General features: G+C 45.1%; 1 protein-coding gene and 1 non-coding gene across 3 annotated transcripts in view; one reads left to right on the top strand and one right to left on the bottom strand.

Annotated features, from left to right (window-relative positions):
* The window catches only part of ARHGEF37 (Rho guanine nucleotide exchange factor 37), a 61,350-nt gene that overhangs the window by 18,904 nt on the left and 15,862 nt on the right, over window positions 1-26,584 (bottom strand). For both annotated transcript variants that reach the window (XM_055141982.1, XM_055141983.1), the window contains exons 2-5: window positions 15,006-15,048; window positions 10,074-10,420; window positions 7,031-7,157; window positions 348-495 (exon numbers count right to left, since the gene is read on the bottom strand). In XM_055141982.1, the coding sequence (XP_054997957.1) occupies window positions 348-495; window positions 7,031-7,157; window positions 10,074-10,259 (461 nt within the window). In that variant the 5' untranslated portion in view covers window positions 10,260-10,420; window positions 15,006-15,048. The remainder of the gene's footprint in view (window positions 1-347; window positions 496-7,030; window positions 7,158-10,073; window positions 10,421-15,005; window positions 15,049-26,584) is intronic.
* On the top strand, window positions 7,487-7,692 carry LOC129406228 (small nucleolar RNA SNORA73 family). Its single transcript, XR_008630884.1, has one exon. It is a non-coding gene; the product is annotated as a small nucleolar RNA SNORA73 family (small nucleolar RNA).

Genomic DNA, 26,584 nt, shown 5'->3' with positions numbered 1-26,584 from the left:
CCTGCCTGCCTGCCTCCCTCCCTTCCTCCCTCCCTTCTTTACTCTCTCCCATCCATCCATCCATCCATCCATCCATCCATCCATCCATCCATCCATCCATCCATCCATCCACCCATTCCCATAGAAGGTCTGTTTCCTGTCTGTCTATAACCCAAAGAATATTTGGATGGGGATAATGAAAGGTCTGGGCCTCTGTTGTTTGAAGCCCCAAGAGTTAGGAGCCAGTGTCCCCTGCAGCCTAGCCTACCTTGAAGTAGCATGTCCAAACCAAAGGGGGGAAGCCTGAGAGACCCTGACTCCCACATCAGAGGCAGCAGGGACGGGCGCATACTGCTCATTCCACTCACACAGCAGCCTCAATGGCATCCTGGATCTCCTGATGCAGCTCCGGATCCTTCCGGTAAGACTCCACCAGCAGCAAAGCCTGGTCATAGTTGGCACAGTAAACCTTATAGACTCGCTCCAGATCCTCTTGGAACTCCAGGAATAAGTTACCTGACAGTGAAGAAGCAACAAAAGTTCTCCGTTAAGCCCTTGTTGGGACAGGGAGGCAGGATCAGGAAGAATCACCTAGTCACCTTGGGTTTCTGGAATTTTCCATTTCAGTGGATAAAAAGCCATGAGAATTAGGAGGCAGGATGATGAAGCATTCTCAGGCTAGCATGCTAGGGGCACTTCATAAATGGTAGAAATACTGATAGCAATGATACTTATATTTGTGCATTGCTTTACAGTTTACAAACACAATACATCTTCTTTTAGAATTCCAGTTAATAAATATAAAGGAATACTGGAGATGGAAAATTACCCCTAGGACATGTGAATAAAAACTATAAAATGGAGTGAAGGGGAGGTTGGAGGGGCGGGTGGAGCAAGAAGGACAGTGTGGCCCAGTGGTAGAGCACATTTTTCCCATGCCTGCCTGAGGCCCTGGGTTCAGCCAAGAAACCAACAAACCTACAAACTCAGAGAGCCATTCAGAATGGATGCTAAAATTAGGAGGTTAAAGTTTGAGAAGAAATGGTACATATGGGGCTGGAGCAATAGCACAGAGGGTAGGGCGTTTGCCTTGCACGAGGCCGACTCAGGTTCAATTCCCAGCATCCCAGATGGTTCCCTGAGCACTGCCAGGAGTAATTCCTGAGTGCAAAGCCAGGAGTAACCCCTGTGCATTGCCAGGTGTGACCCAAAAAGCAAAAAAAAAAAAAAAAAAAAAGTACATATGTCCACAAGGTATTTATTAATTACACAGGGTGGGGGGACATGACAACTTTAGAAAAGAAAATCCTGAAAGATGGTGCTGTGCCCTCTACCTGTGGGTTAACCAAAGTTCTCTTATCCTGTGCCTGAGGGCAGGAGATCACTTTTCACTGTACACGTTCTTTTTCTTTTTGGTCACACCTAGCGGTGCTCAGGGATTACTCCTGGCTCTGCACTCAGAAATTACTCCTGGCAGTGCTCGGGGGACCATATGGGATGTTGGGGGTCGAACCTGGGTCGGCCACATACAAGGCATATACTCTACCCATTGTACTAGCACTCCAAACCTGTATCACTTGTATCACTTGTCTTCCTGTTTATCTTCGAGCGGGCCCCAGCCCTGTATAGATTCTAAAATAGCTAAAACTTTCCTTTTGTAACATTAAATTTATAACTGTAGGTTTTTGTATACAAACTTTTATAAAAAGTACACAAAATAATTTTCACTTTAATCACTTTAAATCTCAGATTGAGGAAGCAGTCTACAAACCTAAACTCTTCAGAGGAGTTGTGATCACTGAGGGCAGATACTTAGGGTCCCCCAGGAACAAGACGGTCAAGAGAAATGTGGGCCTTAGACTGGATCCAAGAGCAGGAAATGGGAAGGATCACTCAGAAAACTCAAGTAGGGCTGTAGTCAGGACCATGTTTGCTGCTGTGATTTTTCTGATTTCAATCTTTGCGCTGTGCATATGGAGGGTGCTAAATTTAAGGAGCCTCCCTCACTTCCCTGAACTTCTGGAATCCCCGATATTCATGTCCACACCCCAAAGCTGCCACCAGTTAAAAAAAAAATCTAGGGGCTGGAGCAATAGCATAGCAGGTAGGGCGTTTGCCTTGCACGTGGCCGACCCGGGTTCAATTCCCAGCATTCCATATGGTCCCCCAAGCACTGCCAGGAGTAATTCCTGAGTGCAAAGCCAGGACTAACCCCTATGCATCACCGGGTGTGACCCAAAAAGCAAAAAAAAACCAAAAAACAAAACAGCCAACTACTCCATCTGTATCTTCCCCATAAAAATACTGAACTTCCTGATATCGCAAATGCTACAACACTGATAAACCAGTAGCAGCACACCAAATTGGAAAAGGCAACCAACCTAGATTAACGAAGCATAAACACAGAAGGCTTAGCCTGTAACAACTTCTTAGTCATCTCTGATACAAGAACTGAATGTCTCCATGTTGAAATATAACAACTTATTGGTCCAAGATTGAAAACCTGTGCCCAGTGCTGGGGGAGAAGGCAGTTGGGATAGAGAAGGGGCCACAAGGACAATGATAGTTAGAAATGATCACTCTGGATGAGCTCTGTGTGCCAATAGTAGGTAACAGAACAAAGCACCACAACGCTCAAAAGGAGAGAGAGAGAAAGAAGAAAAGTGCCTGCCACAGAGTCAGCCTGGGGGTGGTCGTCGGGTGGTGGGAGGGAAAGTTGGGCCATTGGTGGTGATAAATGCACACTGGTGGAGGGATGGGTGTTGGAACATTCTATGACTGAGACCCAGTCATGAGCAGCTTTGTAGTGGTCTATCTCACAGCGATTCAATAAATTAAAAAAAAAATTAAGGGGCTCATAGGCTGCCCAAGCCCGTGTGCTGCTTGTGCCTATGTGGCCAAGTATATGTGGTGCCTGAGCATATGTGTTGCCTGCATCTCCCCTCTGGAGATATGTCCTTTCACACTTTCATGTCTAATGCTGGGATGTGTGTAGGGGATCCCTCTGCCCTTGGAGAAGCCCGGGTTCTCTCTTGAGCATGTTACTCTCTCTCTCTCTCTCTCTCTCTCTCTCTCTCTCTCTCTCTCTCTCTCTCTCTCTCTCTCTCTCTCTCCATACCTTCAAAAACCCTCCAAAATAAAATATTTCAGGGAGGCAGGATAAGAAGTGCTTGCTAGATCGTTTCTGCAAATTTCCTCTCAGTCTAAAGCTATTTCTAGCAGAAAGAAAAGTTAAAAGAGCTTTTTGAAGGGACTGGGAAATAGTTCAAAATACTGGTGTGCGTATTTGCATGTGGGAGTCCTGGCTTCCATCCGGGGCACCACCTGGTTCCCCAACTACTGCCAGACATTAGTCCCTGAGAACAGCTGGGTGTGACCTCTCCCTCCGAAGTAATATAACCTAAAAAGAACCTGGAAGTCAGAAAAGGACAACTGTGTGACTACACATGCACGAGAATTCTCGGGGAGTCACAACCGGAGACGAAAACAGCAGGGGTGTCACAGGACAGAGTCTCAGTTTGGAGGAGAAGGGGAAAGTTCTCAAAATAGAGGGTGGTTGCTCAACAATACACTCTTGGTGCCACTGCAGTGCTAGTTCGAACTATCACTGCACTATAGCACTGTCATCTCGTTCTTCATTGATTTGCTCCAGCGCGCACCAGTAACGTCTCCATTGTGAGACATGTTGTTACTGTTTTTGGCATATTGAATACGCCACAGGGAGCTTGTCAGGCTCTGCCATGCAAGCGGGCAGAGCTTTCTAGGCTCTCAGAGAGGGGTGGAGGAATCAAACCCGGGTCGGCTGCGTGCAAGGCAAACGCCCTACCTGCTGTGCTCTCACTCCAGTCCACTGAACTACACACTTAAAAATAGCTACAATATTGGGGTCGGGATGATAGTACAGCAGACTGGGTGCTTGCCCTGCGTGTGGCTGGCCCAGGTTCAATCCCTGGTGTCCCACATGGCCCCCAGGCCCATCAGGACTGATCCCTGAGAGCAGAGGCTGGGGTAAGCTCCGAGCACTGCCAGCTATGGCCTTAAAACAAAAACACTTCCCCCAAACGATGGTTACAATGACAAGTTTGATCTGTTATGTATATTTTACCATGATGTTTAAAATTATCTTTTTTTCAGACGAAGAATCTGCACAGTTTTCACAACCACTTTATTTATAACTGCCCAAACTCGGGAGCTTGCTTGGAGGTTCGAGCAGGAGTGCAACCACTCACATACCCTCACGCAGAGAGATTTTCTCTGCTGGGGAAAGGCTCCACTTGGGGGAGCACGCAGCTCCTGGAAAGAGTCACATGGAGCACCGAGGGAGGAAGGGGAAAAAGCCTGCAGACCAGATCAGCTGAGTCCACCCTGGCCGGCAGTGAGGATCCCCCTCACATCCTCTAACTGCCAACACTGGGAAGCAAAAAAAATAATAATAATAACAAAACCACATCCGAACAGTGGGATGCAGGGAGAAGGGATGAGATCTCCTCTCACCATCATAAGGCAGGGTGGGGGAGGAGCCCGGACCATAGGAAGTCCGGCTGACCCTACTCCCTGCTCAAACTCAGTGTACCATCACCCACTCAAAGCCACAGCAGGAGCAGACAGTGCGTTTTAAGACCAGAGTTCAATCTCCAATACTGCAGATCCTTCCCCCTCCGCCCCCACCACCACCTCACACCACTAAGCAAGGCCCTGGCAGCATTGATGGGTCCAGCCTCAAACATCAGGCCCACATTACTGGAATGAGGAGCACTAGGTGTGGCCCTTGGGCCTCCTGAGCACTGCTAGAGGTGGCCCCTAGTTGAAAAAAAAAAACTGGGCCACAGATAATTTAAGAGTTAAGGTGGTTGGGGCTGGAGCAATAGCACAGCAGGTAGGGCGTTTGCCTTGCACGCAGTCAACCTGAGTACAATTCCCAGCTTCCCATATGGTTCCCTGAGCACTGCCAGGAGTAATTCCTGAGTGCATGATGAGCCAGGAGTAACCCCTGTGCATCACCAGGTGTGGCCCAAAAAGCAAAAAAAAAAAAAAAAAAGAGAGAGAGAGAGAATTAAGGTGCTCAGGGCTACAGCAATAGCACAGTGGGTAGGGCGTTTGCCTTGCATGCAGCCAACCCGGGTTCAATTCCCAGCATTCCATATTGTCCCCCGAGCACCGCCAGGAGTAATTCCTGAGTGCATGAGCCAGGAGTAACCCCTGTGTATTTCCGGGTGTGACCCAAAAAGGACAAAAAAATAGTTAAGGTGCTTGCCTTGCATCCAGGGGACCCACGCCCCACCATCAGCAACACATGGCATTCCTGAGCACAGAGCCAGGAATAGCCCCTGAGCACTGCGGGATGTAGCCCTCTAACTGGAAATTGTGATGGCTTCTCATCACAATTGCATAGCCTAGTCCCTCCTGCAAATCCAGCCCTTCTCTTTGGCCTCTTCTTTATCCCTGAAGAGGCCCCCTATACTACCTGTAGCATGAGTGTTGGGGGGAGGGGATGCTTCCCCACCACAAACCAGCAATTCTCAGGCCAGCTCAGTGCCACCGAGAGTCAGCCCTGCATCCATGGGGATTGCTCCTGTGTCTCCAGACAGCCCTCCCCGTCAGAGGCCAGCTCTGAGGCTTCTGGCCAGCCCGGTTTCCTAATGACACCCCCTCAGGGTTGATTAATTTGCAGCTCAGAAATCCACTTACTTATGAGATCACTAATTTATGACAGGGTGTACTTCAGGCATGGCCTGAAAGCAGATACAGAAGCAAAGCAACAGGGCTCGAGCTTCCACAGCCAGACTCAGGGTTTACCAACCAGGAACAAACAGTGCCCTTGGACTACTTGTTTTTCAGGGTGGGTGAAGGGATCAAACTCAGGGCCTCATACCTGTGAGACAAACCACTGAGCCACACCCCCAGCCCTTTCGCTTGGTTTTTATGGGAGCTTCCTTACAAAGATTAGTTAACTTGGGGTTATTGATCCTTGATTTCACCTTCACTGTCTCTCCCCTTCCCATAAGTCTGGAGGTGGGAGTGGAAGACCCAACCCTGGAACAAACATCAGGCCCATATCACTGGAATGAGTAGCACGAGGAGTGGCTCTGGGCCTCCTGAGCTCTGCTAGAGGTGACCCCTATTGAAAAATATATATATATATAGGTCAAGCTACCAGCACTTTTCAGGTACTTCAGATACTTCCCAGGAGCCACCTCAGGTCACTTAACAAAAGGCACCTTTGTCGCTCTCAGCATTTCAGGAGTTGCAAGAGTTTGGATAGCTGCCAGGCAAAAACTAGATGAGATTCACATATGTATGAATGGACATGGACGCGTGTATGAACATGTCCATGCATGTGTCATACATGATTTCTTATAAAGCATGATACCCCGTGCCTAACTCTTTCCTCTAGGGAGATCCACCTCTTGTCCTCTCTGTCCCTCACACATTCCAGATTAGTCCCAGCCTCTAGCGTTTGCATTGCCATTTTCACTGCTACTTCTAAAAACATGTTTTACAGCTCCAATATCCCTTCTGCAGGAGGTCCTCATCACACCTAAGAACTACCACCATCTCTCTCATTCCTTCAAATTGCATACTACTCCCTAGAGTTCCCTTGTTTATCTTCTCTCACTAACTTGCCACCTGCACAGAAACAGAAGCTGGGGGCGTCCAACTGAAGCTCTAAAAGAAAGAGGCCAGAGTAGACTTAGCCAGGCCACTAAGTAAATCTGGGTCCAGAAGAGCGATGTCTCCGGGCCTCCACCTCTCCTCCTGTAAACTACAGATGTTATCTCAGGGTCCAACCTGCTGTCACATGCTCTGGGTCCCCAAACACACTCGCTGAGCTACACTGCCCTAGCGAGGCAGTGCCCTGCGCTCTATGAACTCAGTTGAGCAATGGCTACAGGTTGAAGACAAGTCTGAAAAAAAATTATTAATTTTTTTGGTGTCAGGAATTAAACTCAGGGCCTCACCTCTGTAGAGCAAACACCCTGCCACCACTGAGCCACATGCCAGCCCCAAGCTCAGCGGTCCTGGGCTGAGGACTGACCAGCCTTTGGCTTACCAATTAAATGCACTCGCTCCTCTTCACTGGCTGTGCTCTCCTCCTGCAGACGATGGAGAAGCCTGCTATTCACCTTGATGATCTCATCTATGTTGGAGAACAGGACATCCAGATCACGCTGCGGCAGCTGGAGGAACAGAGAAGCCACCAGGTCACCAGGAACTCAACCAGTGACTTTATTCACTGGGTTTGGGAGTGGCCCACTGGGGTTCCCACCACGTTGAGGAAGGCCGCCCCAGAGGAACGCCTGTAAGAATTTCCCCCCTTCTTGTAAACACCACAGCTTACAAGGTTGATCGTGATGATTTGTTACAGGCATTCAATACTCCAGCACCAATCCCACCATTGCCATCATCTTTCCTCCACCACATTCTCATTTTCCCTACCACTCCTCAAGCCTGCCACCATAGCAGGTTTACCATAATTTATTTTACATTGCTTGTTATCAAAAAATGGCTAATGGAAAGATTTTGGAAAATATTTTAGTTTAAAAAAATAATCTTTGTGGCATAGAGGAGCATAGGGCTTGGCCATATCATGCACAGTCCCTTTCCACACCACAGGAGGTCAAGCCAGGCCTTGAGTCTGCACCTGCATATTCCTACAGCCTCTCAGAGTCCTCGGGACCATGACGGGGGAGATCAACCAGGCAGGAAACAGTGAGCATCTCTGTTAATGCTACTTTTTCAAAGAGTGAAGGAGTCTGAATTTCTTTTCTTGTTTTCAGGAGAGAAGAGGATCCAGACCTTCACACTGTCAGTTGATTCCTAACTTTCAGTTTCTTAATTTGATCACTGTCACTGTCATCCCATTGCCCATCGATTTGCTCGAGCAGGCACCAGTAATGTGTCCATTGTGAAACTTGTTCTTACTGTTTTTGGCATATCAAATATGCCATGGGGAGCTTGCAAGGCTCTTCTGTGCAGGCGGGATACTCTCGGTAGCTTGCCAAGAAGGACGAAAGAATCGAACCGGGGTCAGCCGCATGCAAGGCAAACCCCCTACCCGCTGTGCTATTGCTCCAGCCCTTAATTTGATAGAAAGGTGAAATTGAAGGATAAGTTCATCTCAAAGAATTATGCCGGGGTTAAATCATTTTGAGATTCTGAGTTCAGCTTTAGCCCCATCACCAAGGGGAGTGATGGTTCTTTATTCCTGTGGACCTGTCTAAGGAATTGTGGGATACTGGTTGGTTAACACTGGGGGACCAGAGTATAATAGCATCTGATTCTTAAGCAGACATTTGCTTGTGTGGGTGGATTTTCCTACCTACATTTCAGTGGTGGTGGTGGTGGGTGGGTGGGGGGTTACACTCATCAGTGCTCAGGGATCTGTCTTGGCTATGCTTGGGACTACACAGGATATCAGTTATTAAACCCAAGTCAGCTGTGCAGGAAGTACCCATTTTTATTATGCTTTTTCTATATTTCTGGATGGGACCTGCAAGCCCCTGAAAAAGTGATCTTCCAACATATTTATGTATTTCAATAAAGGTGAATACTTGTTTTAAAAAAATTTTTGAAAATTGTTATATCTCAACATGGGGACATTAAATCCCTGTCTGAGGGTTTATTAACCCGTTGTTGCAAATTAAGCATTCTCTGTTAATATTTTTGCTAGTCTAGATAAGTTGGCTTTGATGTTAACATTCCCATCCAGTTTGCTGTGCTCCTACGGGGATGTCAGTATTATAGAGTTTGAAGACGTCTGCAGAAAACTCAGAATATTTAACTGGGCAGTCTAGCCGGAGGTATGGTGGCAGCTATTGGGATGTGAGTGTGGCTACATGGGGCTTTGGTAGGGCAGGAACCGACCTCGATCCCCTCCAGAGACCTCCCTGGAGCTCTCAGCCAGGACTGGGTATCTGAGTAATTTTTGCGGCTGGCTGATCTTTTGCAACTTATTTATGAGTCTTTGGAACAGGGCTGGTAGATGAGCTTACACGGCGGGAACAGTGCAGCACGGGTGTGGCCAGCCAAGGCAGTGGGGGGATGTTTTCAAGAGCTTTGAAATCTTACCAATCACATGTCTCTATCAGTCTACAGGAGAGGAGGAGCGAGCAGGAACTGGACACAGTAGAAAGCTAAACTAGCTGCTAGCAATCATTTTCTTCTCTCAGTTTCCCCATCTGTCATATGAGGGTGAGAAGTTGAACTTTCTTTCCAGTTGTGACATATATGCCACCAACAATAATTACCTTCACATGTATTCTAGTTCTGGCCCCACTAAGGAGGCTATCCCACTGTTAAACAGGATGCAGGTCAGCTGTTTGTGAGCGCTGGCAAGAGACACCCCCCCACCCCCCACCCCCCCAGACGCAGAACCACGTGGGAAAGGTCGCCTGGAGAGCAAAGGGGTATGCTCTCGTTTTAGTTTTTTTAAAAAAGAAGAATTATCTATTTAAAGCCTACAGATTTTTAGAAAAATCTAACCTTTGAAGGGTAAAATAGGGTTTCTACCTCTATATTATCTTTTTCACTTCACTTCCTGTACTCCATTCAAGAAATGTGACTTGGAAGTCTATTGTTTGTCAGGCACTGAATATCGTGAACTTACCAGTGTCCTCAGAGAGCTCGCGAGCTAGGGGATACCTGGTATTTTATAGACAGAGCCTGGTTATTTCTGAAATCAGGTCAGGCAGGGGTGGGAGGGAGGTGTAAAAAAAAAAATGAACACAGATAGAATCGTATCAAAGTGGTAACTTCTCCCTGCCACCCCCCCTTGAAATGAGACCATTAGAATATAGGTCAGTTTCAGCCTATAGATCCTGCTACACTCGATAAAGGGCACGTTACCCAGCCTCCACTCACACCTCTCCCCCACGCAGCGGATGAATGAATGCAGGAGGCTCCAAAGCACTTGAAAGAGCTGCTGAAAGACGCACAGCCAGAAAGGGAGGTCCCAGGGCTCCCAGGGCCAGCCAGAGGTCACACGCAACCTGGCATTCCCGTCCCTCAAGTCCACCCAGCACACAGGTGAGGTCCAGAAGCGAGGACCCACACCTGCTCCTGTCACATGGGCGACGGCAGCTGGGTTCAGGTACCTGCTGCAGGCGGCCCCGGATGCCGGAGGCGCACAGCTGGAGCATGCGCACGTAGGAGACCTCCGTGTCGATGAGCTCGCGGACCGCCAGCCGCTGGTGCAGCATCCACTTCTCCTCCGAGACCTGACCTTCCCTGTCCGGGCTCCCCGGCCTGGAGGAGGGCGTCTGCGCCCCCTCCTCAGTCATGGCGGCCAGCTCTGGAGAGTCAAACACATCCGACTTATTTCCAGGAACTCCGTGGGGACACGCGGTGCCTCATCCAAAGACGCCCACTCAGCAGATGGTCCCCAAACGCCATCCTTCGCTGCAGAGTCCGGATGAACTGCGTCAGCACTGGTGGGCAGTCGCTGGGCAACGTGAAAAGGGAAAACACGGCTGAGTACTAGGACACTTTCATTGATTTTCCAAGATCCTGATAACGTGCCTGCTTAGCGTTTCTGACCTTGCCTCAATCTTGCCTGAGATTTCTCTGTTTTCCCTCAAGCCCACTCTCCCAGAGGGGATCTGACCTCTGCGAACCCATTCAGACCATCCATCACCTGGGCTATTTCCACCGCCTTCAGGGTCTTTCTTCCAAACCCAAACCTCTCTCTCCTATTCATTGCCATGGGGACAAGCTCTCAATAGAAACTTCCAGAAGGAAAGCCTGCATGATGGCCTGCTCTGAGCTGAGACTGACACCTCCCCCCGGGGCTCTCTTGCCTCATCACAGACACTCTGGTGAGGAGAGCTCCAAGCTCCTGCTGACCTCACGGTCACTTCCTGTCCTTGCACCCTGCTGGCTTCCGGAAGAGCCTCTCTCCATTGTGCATTGTCGCACTGTTGTCTCTAAGACCTTTCTTGTGTTTCCCAAAACTAGCAAATGTCCTTATGGGAGACAACTCTTATGGGAGATAACTTTATGGGAGACAACTCTCAAAAGTAAGACAGCTACGCTGTGGACCAAATGCCAGAAAAAAAAAAAAAAACTTTCTTCTCCCAGACACCTAGAATGTGGGATCTGGTATTAAAAACAAATTTCCTTTTTCCTGCCTGGTGGGGCTAGCAAGAGCGTAAAGGAAATCAGCAGGTCTCCTGCCCCCACCATGCCGTCTCCCAGCAGACAGGATGGAGCCCGAGTGGGCAGCTGCGCTGCTGTATGGGGGTGACACTGAGGGTTGGCAGCCCAGTTGCTGTATGGGGGAGGACACTGAGGGTTCGCAGGGCGGAGGCAGTGAGCTTTGAGTTTGGTGAAGGAGCTTTAGTACCGAGCAGGAACAGGAAGACCTTCACAGACAGCAGTCCCAGGTGTGTGTGTGTGTGGGGGGAGTCAGATAAAATAGTTCCCTCACTCCAGAGATGGCACAAAGTCACACTGTGGCAAGGGCCCTGGGTAAGGACAAAATGTCTTCCTGAAAGTTCTCACTTGGGTTTCAGTTTAAATTTATACCACCCAAGAGGTCTGGCAACAAAAAGAGTCATCCTGGACTAATGCTACGCTGAGTGCCCAGAGGACAAACAAGATGCCTGCAGCAGTGTCTTCACCCTGAATCTAGGCCATATGGTATTCAACAGATAACGCTATCCTGGGCGGGACTTTAAAATCCAGAACCACCAGCGCTCCACTGAGTGAGCTTCTTCAGGGACAGGGATTCAGGATTCAGTGAACCAAACCATCAGACTGAGGCTATCAAATAAGCAGGAAAAGAAAAAGCATTACTTAATGGGGGTGGGATATACAAATATATGTTATATATTATAGTTCATGTGGGCTGGAGCGATAGCCCAGCAGGTAGGGCATTTCCCCTGCCCCTCTCAGAGAGCCCGGCAAGCTACAGAGAGTATAGCGCTCACACGGCAGAGCCTGGCAAGCTACCTGTGGCATATTCAATATGCCAAAAACAGTAACAATAAGTCTCACAATGGAGACGTTGCTGGTGCCCGCTCAAGCAAATCGATGAGCAATGGGATGACAGTGATACAGTGATATTAATGTAACAAATAGAACTTGGAGAAATTGATATTTTACTCTAAAATTAAAAATAGAAAAGGTAAGTTAAATAGACATTTAGAGTGTCCCAAAACAGATGACTAGTTAAAGAAACTCTGGTACATATACACAATGGAATATTATATAGCTGCCAGAAAACATGAAGTCATGAAATTTACATATAAATGGATCAACATGGAAAGTATCATGTTGAGTGAAATGAGTCAGAAAGAAAGAGACAGACATAGAAAGATTGGACTCATATGTGGAATATAATATAACTGAGAAGTACAAGTTTGCAGTGATGCAATTTCTGGCAGATATTTCTCTGGACTTAGTTACTAAAATACTAAAATACAGAAACCCAAAACCGTGAGGCCGCTAGTGCGGTCACTTGACCTCATATCTCTTCATCCTCAGCAATGGAAAACAAATTATCAAATGCTTCCTTTTCAGTAGGTCTGACTTTAGGGGGGAGAAACTCCAAACAATAATAGTGAGTTTTGTTGAAATATTGAATGCAATCAAAGTGAAAGTAAAGTGAAATTTATCAGTTACACAGGCGGGGGGGGGCTAGGAGCGTGGGGGGCGGGGTGGAGCTATATTGTGATTCTTGGTAGTGGAATATGTGCACTGGTGAAGGGATGGGTGTTCGAGCATTGTATAACTGAGACTTAAACCTGAAAACTTTGTAACTTTCCACATGTGACTCAATAAAAAAAATTGTTTTAAATAGACATTTAGAAAAAAGGTACAGTAAAGGGATAAAGAAATCCAAAAAAGTTCAAAGAGAGAGAGAAAGAGAGAGAGAGAGAGACTGAGAAAACATGAGAGAGAATTCAAGGGATTAATCTGAGATTAACATTAAGAAGCTCCGTGCATCAAGCCTGAGTCTTAAAAGGCAAGAATAAGGAGAATGAAGAGAGGCAATATTCAAAGATATATGGCTAAAAGTTTTTTAGAAATTAAGAAAGACAAGAATAGATTCACAAATGAATCTCAGAACGTAACAGCTCGCCCAGAGATGGTCTGGACCAGGCCAGTTTCACTGGGTACTTCGGATGGGAGCAGGCGGCATCCCTCCACCTGCCCCATACGAATCCCAGCGGCCACAAACCTCCAGAACCCAATGAAAAAGCCAGGTACACTGGGCCAGTGACTGCAAACTCCAGGCTCAAGGGATCAGGGACAGGCCACTCCTTCCCATCTCCCGGCCTCCTGGCTGTCATGCCCACGAACTGGACCATTTAAGGTGCCATTTAAGTGCATTAATGGCCATAATCCAGCGGCTCACAAATGAATCTCAGAACAGAGCAGCTCACTGCAGAGATGTCTCCGAACCCAGTTATCTAAAACTTTAGAATTCCAGGAGCCACGAGACATCTCATGCTATTCATAACAAGCTATACAAAATAAATTATCTAGCATCTGCCTATGGGGCAGGCTTGAGTGGTGGTGGGAAAATTTGAAATAATGGTGGTGGGAAGGTGTAATGGTGATGGGATTGGTGTTGAAATGTTGAATATAATCAATTATTGTGAACAACTTTATGAAAAATAATTTTTAAAGGCCAGTACTGAAATACTGTGCTGAATAAAATTTTAAAAAAAGACAAAAAAATTAAAGACAAGGAATACAAATGGCCAAAAGGCACATGAAAAACTGCTCTACATCACTAATCATCAGGGAGATGCAAATCAAAACAACAGTGAGGTATCATCTCACACCACAGAGATGGGCACACATCAAAAAGAAAAAGAACAACCAGTGCTGGTGCAGCTGCGGGAAGAAAAGGACTCATTCACTGTTGGTGGAAATGCCGACTGGTCCAGCCTTTTTAGAAAACAATATGGACATTCCTCAAAAATCTAGAAACTGAGCTTTTGTATAACCAGCAATACCACTTCTGGGAACCCAAAAACACACTGCAGAAAAGCCATCTGCACTTCTATGTTCATTTCCGCACTATTCACGATAGCCAGAATATGGAAACAACCTAAGTGCCCAAGAACAGACAACTGGATAAAGAAACTATGATACACCTAAACAATGGAATACTATGCAGCTTCCAGGAAAACTGAAGTCATGAAATTCGCTTATAAGTGGATGGACATGGAGAGTATCATATTGAGTGAAATGAGTCAGAGGGAGAAGGACAGGCATAGAATAATAACATTCATTTGTGATATATAAAAAAACATAGTATGAGACTAATACCCAAGGCCAGTAGAAACAAGGAACAGGAGGACTGGTCCACAGTTGAAAGCTTGCCACAAGTGGTGGGTGAGGAGGGCAGTTAGGATAGAGAAGGGACCACTATAACAATGATAGTTGATGATAGTTGGAAATGATCACTCTGGACAAGAACTGAGTGTCTAGAGCAGGTAACCCTTACATGATAACCTTTCAGTAACTGTATTGCAAATCATAATGCCCAAAAGGAAAGAGAGGGACAGAGAGAGAGAGAGAGAGAGAGAGAGAGAAGTAATTGCCATAGAGGTAAGCTGGGAGAGGGGGTGGCAGGAGGGAAACTGGGGACATTGGTGGCAGGATATGTACACTGGTGAAAGGACAGGTGTTGAAACATTGATTGACTGAATTCCGATCATGAACAACTTTGTAACTGTGTATCTCATGGTGATTCAATTTTTTAAAAAGTTTAATTAAGGGGCTGACGCAATAGCACAGTAGGTAGGGTGTTTGCCTTGCATGCGGCCGACCTGGGTTTGATTCCCAGCATCCCATATGGTCCCCTGAGCACTGCCAGGGGTAATTCCTGAGTGCATGAGCCAGGAGTAACCCCTATGCATCACCGGGTGTAACCCAAAAAGAAAAAAAAAGTTTAATTAAAATTCTTAAAAAGACATGAACATCTAGATTAAAGAGGACGCCCAAGTTGTAGAAGCTTTTAAAAAGCACATCTAAACACCCTGAGAAGAAACTTGAAGACCAAGAAAATTTACCTTGCATGTTCTTGCTCTCAGAAAATTATGGGAGAAGGTGCTCCTGCAAAATAAAAAAAATGGGATATATGTCTTTATACAGGAAGATGAAGACATGGGACACAGCATACAGCAGCCCAAAGTTACATCCATGACACCTTGTATGTTCCCCCTGAGTTGTGCCAGGAGTCATTTCTGAGTGTAGAGCCCAGAGTAAGATCTGAGCACCTTTGGGTATAGCTCAAAGCCAAAAAAAAAAATACATGAAGGTAAACATTATAATATGAAACTAAAATAATCAACTAAAGGACCTTCTGCCTGCTGCTCACCATCCCCGGGAGGCCGGCTTCCTGCTGATGTCACTGGGCCTATTCCGGAAAGGGAGGCAGAGCCCCTCCCTCCCGGGTGGGCTCCACACCCGACTTGCACCATATTCCAGGCCCACACCTCAGCTCCTCAAGCACGAAGGCGCTTATGTGACCATGACAACTCTACTCAACACATCACATGCTGCCCACAGCCATTCTTCCTGTCATTCTGTGAGGACAGGCAGAGAAGACAGGGAGAAATCTCTAGCTTACCCCCTCAATACCTTCCAGGGAGGTAACTACAGGGACACCCCAGGACAGCAAGATCACCTGATAATCAATGGGGAAAACACGTGGAAGCCCCCCAAGCTTAATGAGCAAAAACAATTATCACCGAAGACCTAAATAACACTAGTAAATCCTCATACAGCATCTTTAGTGACACTATGATGAGGATGTTTGACAAGTTCAAAGAAATGATAGCACAGGAAGTCAGCAAAGCACATGAATGTATGATAATCTAAATTTAAAAAACTATAGTCAGGAATGACAGAAATGAAGAGCATAGTATCTGATATCAAAAAGTCAACAGTGGGGACATTAGTGGTGTCATAAACAATCTTTTAATCGTGTCTCTTACAGTAATTCAATAAAAAATAAATCAAAATTCAATAGAATATTGACTGACTATTATTCTGAATATTATTCTGAATATCAGAATAATAGCAGTTAAACAAAAGGTTGAGGAGGTCTAAGATGAGGAGGAAATCACTAGGAAACAGCAGAAGGTAGTAAATAGTCTGAAAAGAAAATAACAGGATATCGCAGACCTATGGGATGAGTTCAAGAGGAACAATATAACAATCACTGGAGTCTATGTAGAACCGGAAGGCAAACGTGATGAAGAAACAAGAGGTACAGAAACCATTGATTAGAACTTTCCAAAGCTGAGGGTTATGGGCACTAAGATCCAAGAGTCCTGAAGAGCCCCAGTGAAAATAAACCCACCTAGGAAAACTCCAAGACACATTATACTTACTTAAAATGACAAAATTCAAAGTTAGAGACAGAATATCGAAAGCAGTACTATTTAAAAAAAAGAACTCGTGTACAAAGGAAAGTCCATAAGACATATATCTCATCTATCACATGAGACTCTATGAGCCAGAAGAATACGAAAGGATATAGAGTACAAAAACCCAACAAAATAAACAGCTCACCAAGAATACTCTATCCAGCTAGATTATCACTCAGCTTTGAAGGAAGGATAGAGCTTCATGGACAGGCAACTGTTTAGGGAATTCATAGCCTGAAACCAAGTTTACAAGAAGCACTAAAGGAGCTTCTTTAAAAGACAGGAGAAACTTCCCATCATGCGACATTGAGTGTGGCACTCACTGATGATGCATATAGTTGTCCTCTACTAGGTTAAGAGAGGTTAAAAACATATGGAAATTAATCATCACAAATTGACTTTTACTGGAGTAAGAGAGATAGTACAGCAGGTAAAGCAACTGCCTTGCACATGGCCAATCCAGATCCGATCCCCGGCATCCCATATTGTCCCCTAAGCACTGCCAGAAGTAATTCCTTAGTGCAAAGCAAGGAGTAAGCACTGGGCACTGCCAGGTATGGTTCAAAAACAAGCAAAAAATGACTTTTATTGACAATTCACTTGTCATTCTTTATATTTTATTGGTGCACTGTAGCACTGTAGCACTGTTGTCCCATTGTTCATGGATTTGCTTGAGAGGTCACCAGTAAAGTCTCCGTTGTGAGACTTGTTGTTAGTGTTTTTAGCCTATTAAATACGCCACAGGTAGCTTGCCAGGCTCTGCAGTGTGGGGGGGATACTCTCTGTAGCTTGCCAGGTTCTCTGAGACGGACGGAGGAATCAAACCCAGGTTGGCCAAGTGCAAGGCAAACACCCTACCCACTGTGCTATCGCTCCAGTACTTTGGTGCAACTAATAAAAATAAATTCATTATATGCCTGCCAAGTGGGTAGGCTGAGAAATGGGGGAGAATCTGGGGATATTAGTGGAAGGAAGGGGACATTGGTGGTGGGATTGGTGTTGGAACACCATATGCCTAAAATAACTCTATTATGAACAATTTTGTAAATCACATTGTCTCAATAAGCATTTCTAAAAAAAAAAAAAAAAAAAACCTTGAGCTGGGGACAGTTCAATGGGCACACCAAGCTGGGAGTAGCCCCCAAGTACCACTGACCAACTCCCAAAAGTTAATAAAATATTTTTAAAAGTAGCACTGTAGCACTGTTGTCCCATTGTTCATCAGTTTGTTTGAGCAGGCACTAGTAACGTCTCCATTGTGAGACTTATTGTTACTGTTTTTGGCATATTGAATACACCACAGGTAACTTGCCAGGCTCTGCCGTACGGGGGGATACTCTCGGTAGCTTGCCGGGCTCTTCGAACCCGGGTCGGTCACGTGCAAGGCAAATGCCCTACCCGCTGTGCTATCACTCCAGTCCATTTTTTAAAGTAAAAATAACAAATAAATAAATAACCAAATAAAATTAATAAAATGAATTGCTTGGTCACAGAAGTGAAGAAGCCAGGCTGTTTTTCAATAATAAACACTATCGGGGCCAGAGCAATAGTACAGTGGGTAGGGTGTTTGCCTTGCATGTAGCCAACCCAGGTTTGATCCCCAGCATCCTATATAATCCCTCAAGCACCACCAGGAGTAATTCCTGAGTGTAGAGCCAGAAGTAACCCCTGAGCATCCCTGGGTGTGACCAAAAAATAAAATGACAATAATAATAATAAACACTATTGCATTATCTGGATCCATACGTCATTTGTTAATGTAGGACCATACATCTCCTCATGCTATGAACTTCACTAGGGAGCTGTTTGATGGGCTGAAGCACATGCTTTGAATGCAGTAGGCCTGGGCTCACTCCCCAGCTCTCTGAGCACTGCCAGAAGGGAACCACCCAATCAGGACACAGTTGGGAGTCAGCAGCACACCACCAAGAATGGCCCACAAACTTCACCCCCCAGATTAAATTATGATTAAATTATGCTCTTAGTTTGCTTGGTTGGGTTTTCAGGTCACGACTGGCTGCGCACTGGGCGTACTCTTGGAGGGACTCAGGAGACCATCTGTGGCGCCAGAAATCAAAGCGGGACCTGCCACGTGCAAGACAAGTCCAGCCCTAAATTATATGTTTTTTAAAACAGCTTTTAATAGTTTTTGATCTGCATTAAAAACTATATGTGGGGTTGGAGTGATAGCACAGCGGGTAGGGCATTTGCCTTGCATGCGGTCAACCTGGGTTCGATTCCCAGCATCCCATATGGTCCCCTGAGCACCGCCAGGGGTAATTTCTGAGTGCAGAGCCAGGAGTGACCCCTGTGCATTGCCGGGTGTGACCCCAAAAAAAGCAAAAAAAAAAACTATATGTAAGAAAAAGTGAGAGTTCTTCAATAGGGGAAACAGTATTCAAAAATAAATCATACTCTATAATACTCTTCTCTCAGAGAGCCCTGTAAGCTACCGAGAGTATCCCACCTGCACAGGCAGAGCCTGGCAAGCTACCCGTGGTATATTCAAGATGCCAAAAACAATAACGATAGGTCTCATTCCCCTGATCCTGAAAGAGCCTCCAACCGTTAGGAAAGATGAGTAAGAAGAGGCTGCTAAAATCTCAGGGCAGGGAGGAATAGAAACGTTACTGGTGTCCACTCCAGTAAATCGACGAACAACGGAAAAGTTGTATGACAGTGATACTGTGATACTCTATGATAGTGCTATTAATAACATATATAACAGGGGCTGGAGAGATAGCACAGCGGGTAGGGCGTTTGCCTTGCACGCGGCCGACCCGGGTTCAAATCCCAGCATCCCATATGGTCCCCTGAGCATGGCCAGGGGTAATTCCTGAGTGCAGAGCCAGGAGTAACCCCTGTGCATTGCCAGGTGTGACCCAAAAAGCAAAAAAAAAAAAAAAAAACAACATATATAACAATATATCAACAACATATTAACAAAAATATAGCAACATAATAAAAACATTTAATAATATGGTGATAAAAATAATATTTATTGAGAAGGGATAGCCCTTCTCAATATCTTAATTTAATATAAGATTATGGTTTTATTTTTCTTTTTGTGTCATACCTGGTAATGCTCAGGGGTTACTCCTGGCTCTACATCAGGAATTACCTCTGGAAGTGCTCTGGGGACCATATGGGATGCCAGGGGTTGAGCCTGGTTTGGCTGCATTCAGGGCAAATGCCCTACCCACTGTATTATCGCTCTAACCCAGATTACAACATTTTAAAATTTATTTTCATAAAGTTTTTCACAATAATATATTACAATCAATATTTCAACACCAGTCCCACTATCATTACACCTTCCCACTATTACTATTTTGAATTTTCCCGTCACCACTCAATCCTGCTGAAAAGGCAGAGGCTAGATAATTTATTTTGTATCATTTATTTTGAATAGCACAAGATGTTGCACTGCTGCAAGAGTGGACACATGCTCCTGGAATTCTAAAATTTTAGATAATAAGGGTCTGGAGAAATCTCTGCAGTGGGCTGCTCAGTTCTGTTCTGAGATTCTTTTCTGTTCTCTGGCCATTAAGGAGCGTAAATAGCAGCCAGAGGCAGTTTGTGGGCATGACCTCCAGGGTCCCAGGAGGGACTAGGGAATGAGAAGCACCAGCCCGTCCCCTACCCCTTGAGGCCTGAAGTTTGCTGTCATTGATCCCTCATACCCGGGCTTTTCATTGGGTTCTGGAAGTTGGCAGCCGCCAGGGTTCCTAGGGAGTAGGTGGAAGGACAATGCCTGCCCCCTTCTATGGCACCCAGGTGGAATCAGCCTGGCTTAAAGTCCAGAGGCATCTCTGCAGCGAGCTGCTTGGTTCCAAGATTCCTTTGTGTGTCCCCGATTACAATATTTTTATGAAGAAGATTATAAAAAGTCTAAGGCACTTGCCTTGCTTATGGCTGTTCCTGGTTTGATCTCCTGTACCACATCAGACTGGAGCGATAGCACAGTAGGTAGGGTGTTTGCCTTGCACGCAGCCGACCCGGGTTCGATTCCTCTGTCCCTCTCGGAGAGCCCAGCAAGCTACCGAGAGTATCCTGCCCGCACAGGCAGAGCCTGGGAAGCTACCCACAGCATATTCGATATGCCAAAAACAGTAACAAGTCTCAATGGAGACGTTACTGGTGCCCACTCGAGCAAATTGATGAACAACGGGACAACAGTGCTACAGTGCTACCACATGGTCTAGGAGCACAGAGTCACAAAAACCCCTGAACAACTCCAGGCATGGCCAACAACTGCCCCCCCACACACAAACACAATTATAAAAAGTTATTGAAATACATTTACTAATTAATTACAAGTAGAGAAACACTATAGTCATGAATCTGAAGACTCAATTTTACAAAGATAAACTTTCTCCCCCGATTGACTATTTCAGTAAAATGCCCAATTTTTTTTCTAGTAGAACATAACAAATGATTCTACCGTATCAGTGATCTTGAAAACAAAACAAACAAAAAAATCAGTGACCTTGAAGCCAGTACCACAAAAGAAAAGTCAATAGAAAATAGTTATTAAAACAAGAAAGAAAATGAAAGATATTTAAAAGAAAATCTCAAGAAGAATAACCTCCAAATGATAGGAATACTGGAAGGAATGGAAAATGAGAAAGAGGAAGAAAGACTAGTGAAGGAGAGAGAGGCATCCCAAATCACTGAGGGCGACCTGTGAACAGGTTCAAAAGGCCCAAAGACTACCAAACAAAACACCTCAAATGAAACAGCACCAAGACACATTGTAATAAAAGAGGAATAATCAAAAGGATAGATTACTTAAAGCAGCAAGTGAGAAAAGAAACCTCAATACAAGAGAAACAACATAAAACTCACAACAGAACACTCAGATGCAGTCACACAAGAGAGGGGAATGGAATGATATAGTCAAAGCACTGCCTGAGAAAAATCTTCAACCTCGGGCCCTCCACCCTGCAAAGCTATACTTTGAAAGTTATATTCTTTTATTTTTTAACTCCTGGGTTTGCACTCAGGAATTAACCCTGGGGACCATATGGGATGCTGGGAATCAACCCAGGTCGGCTACGTGCAAGGCAAACACCCTATCTGCTGTGCTTTTGCTCCAGCCCTATTCTTTATAGACACAAATTAGTTTTCCTTGAGAGGACATGTTTGAGATGTACTAATTTACATTCTGTAATATGGAATCACATATCTAAAGAGCAACTTCTGGAGTTTATTATTTCTCATGTAATAAAAAGTCTCAAGAAAAAAGAAAAAGGATTCTGGTATACAAAAAGAAGAGTGAAAAGTCAGGGCCAGGACTGTGATTCAACAGCACATGCCTTGCATGTGTGAAGGTCTGATTCAGTCTCTGGCATGGCATTGCCCTTGAGTACCCAGGGTGAGGCCTTGATGCTCCCAGCCAGCATCACTGGGTATGACCTATATGGTCCCTACAATAATAACCACAATAAAAGAAGAGCAAAGGCTAAGGGCAGTTATGCCCAAATGTGAAGACCAAGGTGAAGGACCTGTTCCATCAAATATCTAGATCCATTTAAAGGCCATAATAACTAAGCAGTGTGGTACTGACACAGAGACAGATGATCAGGTCAGTGGAACAGATTAGAGAAGCCAGAGACAGACCATAAAATAAATATAGAAACTTGATCTATGACAATATCAGTATAACCCACTGAGAAAAGAATAGCATGGGAGTGGTTAGGATTCCCATGCAGAAAAGAATAAAACAATCCTTTCTCCATTTATAGATACACATCTATATACAGAGATAAAGTGTGACTCTCCCACTTGAGCCGCACCCTTTGGCCTACCATTTGTTATCTATATTACACATTTGCTATGTATATTGTACCTGAGTCGATCAACATTTCTTAAATCAATAAAATAAAATTAACAAAACAGGAGAGCAGAGAGAGAGAGCACAATGGTTTGAGTACTTGCAAAGCATGCTCTGCATGCTGAAAGCACATAGTTGCTGAACACCACCAGGAGAAAGAAAGAGAGAGAAGGGAGGAAGGGAAGGAAGGAAGGAAGGAAGGAAGGAAGGAAGGAAGGAAGGAAGGAAGGAAGGAAGGAAGGAAGGAAGGAAGGAAGGAAGGAAGGAAGGTAAAGAAGAAAGAAAAGAAAGGAAAAGAAAAGAAAAAAGCAAGCAAGCAAAGATATTATCTTCAGCTAAACCCACGAGAACCCAGTATGAGGCCACATGTCCGACACCAACACCACTGTGTACCTCTGAGTGTGACCCTGGCAGCACAGTCACTGGGATCCCTGGTGACATCTGAGCACTGCAATCAAGAGTGCCACATCTGACAAGCACCACAGCCAAGAGTGACCTGCAGTCATCATAGTGACAAAAGAGACTAAAGTCAAAATTGAACCCTGGCTGGTAGAAGTGTGACCAGTCACTTACACGCAAAGCTAAACTGCATGTCTGTGTATATTCTTGTGGGGGGTTGTTGTCATATTTAGTCCAGAGTATTTGTTGTGCCGGGAATCAAACCTAGGGCCTCACATATGTGAAGCATGCAAAGCACCTCTCCCCAAAGGACATTTAAAAAAATTCATACACAAAGAAATATTTGCCCAATTAACTAAGTAACTAGGCAAATGAGAATAATTAATGTCACATGAGATACTATTTCATGCCCATCAGACTGGTAGAATACAGGGGGCCTAGAGATAGTGTAGTCAGTAGGGCACTTGCTGGGCACATAGCTGACCTGGGTTCAATCCATAACATCCCATGAGCCCCACAAGGAGCGATCCCTGAGTGCACAGCCAGGAGTGAGACAGGAGCACCAGAACCACTGGGTGTGGCCCAAGCAGCATAAATGGGAGAGAGAAAGACAGACAGACAGACACAGAGACACAGAGACAGAAAGCTCCGTGCTAAAGTGTCTGCCTACAGGCATGAGTCTGTGCCTTGGAGCCTGGGCACAACCCTGCAGGCCACGTGCGCTCCCAACAGCGCTGCCATTTGTGATCCTGGCACCACCCCTAAGAGTGTCACTGCTAGCCCACTACAACCACAACCTGTGGTGAGAGCATTACTACTTAAGTGGATGACCCCCAGCGAGCACCGGGGTCCAGTGCATGTTGCTCCTGGTCACTGCAACAACAGCACGGGGAAGGGAGAAAGGGGAAAGAAAAATAAATTAAAAACGGAAGCAAATATGGCAAGAATAAATTACCCAAAACTGGGTGGTGAGGACACGGGTATTTGTTGTTCCTGTTCTTTTCTGGAAGGTTAAGATCTTCCTAATATTTAAAGTGGCATGCGTCCCATTCAGCCTTCCACGGGGTATTTATGGCTCTGCTCATTTTCCGAGCCAGACACTAAGCTCTTAGAGACCAAATGAGCACCCATTCATCACCTGTCCTCTGTGCCGCAGAGCACTGATGACTAATAAGTATTTGAGTACATGAATGTCCTCTGGGCTGAATTAGTAGCAGCAGAAGTTTCTGTCCTGGGCATGAGGCACTGACCAGGGGATAGGAGAATGAGTAACTCAGTGTTTGGAGAGGGCAAGGTAGCAAGGTTGTGGAGAGGCCAAAGACCCAGAAAGATCCCAGGAGGCACCTGTCCATTACCCAGTCCCTGCCTATCTGCTATCCAGACCCCAAAGCCCAGGTGTGGTCACTCACCAGGCCTGACCTGAGTGGAAGCCCTGTTGTTCTAGGCGCCCCAAGGATTTCAGGAGAGCCACTCAGTTTTCAAAACTTCTGCTAAATAAATTAAAATATATAAGAACAAAAGCAAAACATAATTAACACTTTTGCTAGGACTGCTAAGATTTCTAGTTTTAATTTGCACCCAGGTTAATTGCAAGCTGGACCTTCCATCAGAAATGGAAAAACCTCACTGCCGTAATTCTGAGTTTATAGACCATGTAATGGAAAGCAACATACTTCTAGTTCTTAAGGAAAAGGAATACATGGATACATGTAAATGAATCTTGAAAATGTCACATTAAGTGAAAGATGTCTCAAAGGATCACCTATCGTCTGATTCCATTTATAGGACATGTTAATGCTAGAGAAACAGGAAGCAGATGAGTGGTTTCCAGGGATAAAGAAACTACTCTGAAAGTATCGTAATGATGGTTTCACAACTCATTAAAAACCATTGATTAGGATACCTTAAATGGGTGAGTTATACAATTTTCTATTAGAAAAATAAATTTATTAGCTAATACCAAATTCTGGCAAGAACATAGAGAAAATGAATCTCTACTACATTACTGACGGGAATGCAAAATGATACATCCACTCTGTAAAACAGTTTGTCCATTTCTTTAAAAATCAAATATATACATGAACCAGAGAGATAATGCAGAGGTTAAGGCCTTGCACACAGCCACCTCTGGCTCAATCTCCAGGTCCCCAGAGCACCGCCAGGAGTGACCCCCCTGCACATAGTCAGGTGTAAATGCTGAACACCTGATTGTGATAAAAACAACAAAAAGAAAAAAATCAAACATGGACCTTCTCCTTGCTGCTTGCCATCCCAGGGGAGACCAGCCTCCTGCTGATGTCCCTGGGCCTGTTCCAGAAAGGGAGGCAGAGCCTCTCCCTCCCAGGTGGACCCCAACAGCCTCCACACCTAACCCGTGCCATATTAAGGGTCCACACCTCAGCTCCTGAATCACACAGCCTGGTACACAGCCACACAACAAACCTACTCAACAGATGACACACCGCTCACGGTCCACTCTAGGGGGTTGATCATAGGCAGAAAAGACAGAGAGCAAGCCCCAGCCTAGTTCCTCAGAAGCTTCCAGGGGGCCAACTACAAAGACACCCTCTAGCACAGCAGAAACACTGGAATGGGGAAAACATGTAGAAAACCATCAAGCTCAGTGAGCAAAAACAGTATCACCATAAACATAAACATCAACCAGCTCAGTAAGTCCTCAGTGTCTTTGGTGACATCATGATGAGGATGTTCAATGAGCTCAAAGAAATAACAGCATGGGTAGTGAGCTAAGCACAAAAAAGCAGAAGAGGGGCTGGAGCAATAGCACAGCGAGTAGGGCATTTGCCTTGCATGCGGCCAACCCAGGTTTGAATCCCAGCATCCCATATGGTCCCCTGAGCACCGCCAGGAATAATTCCTGAGTGCAGAGCCAGGAGTAACCCCTGTGCATCGCCAGTGTGACGCAAAAAGAAAGAAAGATAGAAAGAAAGAAAGAAAGAAAGAAAGAAAGAAAGAAAGAAAGAAAGAAAGAAAGAAAGAAAGAAAGAAAGAAAGAAAGAAAGAAAGAAAGAAAGAAAGAAAGAAGGAGGGAGGGAGGAAGGAAGGAAGGAAGGAAGGAAGGAAGGAAGGAAGGAAGGAAGGAAGGAAGGAAGGAAGGAAGGAAGGAAGAAAAGAGAAGAAAGCAGAAATTGACATGAAAAAACTACTACAATCAGAAATGACAGAAATTTTTTTAAAAAAGCATGGTAGGTGATAATAAGAATTACATTCGAAGCTTTGAATAGCAGAATAATAGCAATTGAACAAAAGATAAAGGATCTCCAAGATGAGGAGGAAACTTCTAGGAAGAATGTGGAAAACAGTCTTAAATGAAGTAAATGGCATACCAGAGAACTGGAGGAACAATAGAAGAGTCATCGGAGTCCCTGAAGAACAGGAAGGCAAATAGGATAAAGAAGAGTTAAAGAAATCACCAATAAGGATTTTCTAGAGTTGGGGCACCAAGATCCAAAGGGCATGAAGGGTCTCAGTAAAAATAGGTTCAACTAAGAAAATTCTAAGACACAGTATAGTCAAAACGACAAAATCCAAAGATAGACAGCATATTCAAAACAGCAAGATTGAAAAAGGAACTTACATACAAAAGAAAGCCCATAAGGCATACAGTACATCTATGAAATAAGAGCCAGAAGAGTATGAAATGATATACATATATATGTATATGCATATATATAAACATCTCACCAAGAATACTCTATCCAGCTAGATTATCACTCAGATTTAAAGGAACTATATGGAGTTTCATGACACGCAAGAGCTTAGGGAATTCATAACCTTGAAACCAATTTTGCACAAGTATTATAAGAGCTCCTCTTTTTTTAATTTAAAAAAGTTTTTAATTGAATCACTGTGAGACCCTTACAAAGCTGCTCATGATTATGTTTCAGTCATACAGTGTTCCAACACCCATCCCTCCACCAACGTACATTTTCCAGCATTATGTCCCCAAGTTCCCTCCCAT

This window comes from Sorex araneus, chromosome 6 (genome assembly GCF_027595985.1).
Source record: "Sorex araneus isolate mSorAra2 chromosome 6, mSorAra2.pri, whole genome shotgun sequence".
NCBI classification, from domain to species: domain Eukaryota; kingdom Metazoa; phylum Chordata; class Mammalia; order Eulipotyphla; family Soricidae; genus Sorex; species Sorex araneus.
This window is presented reverse-complemented; position numbering and strand designations above follow the sequence as displayed.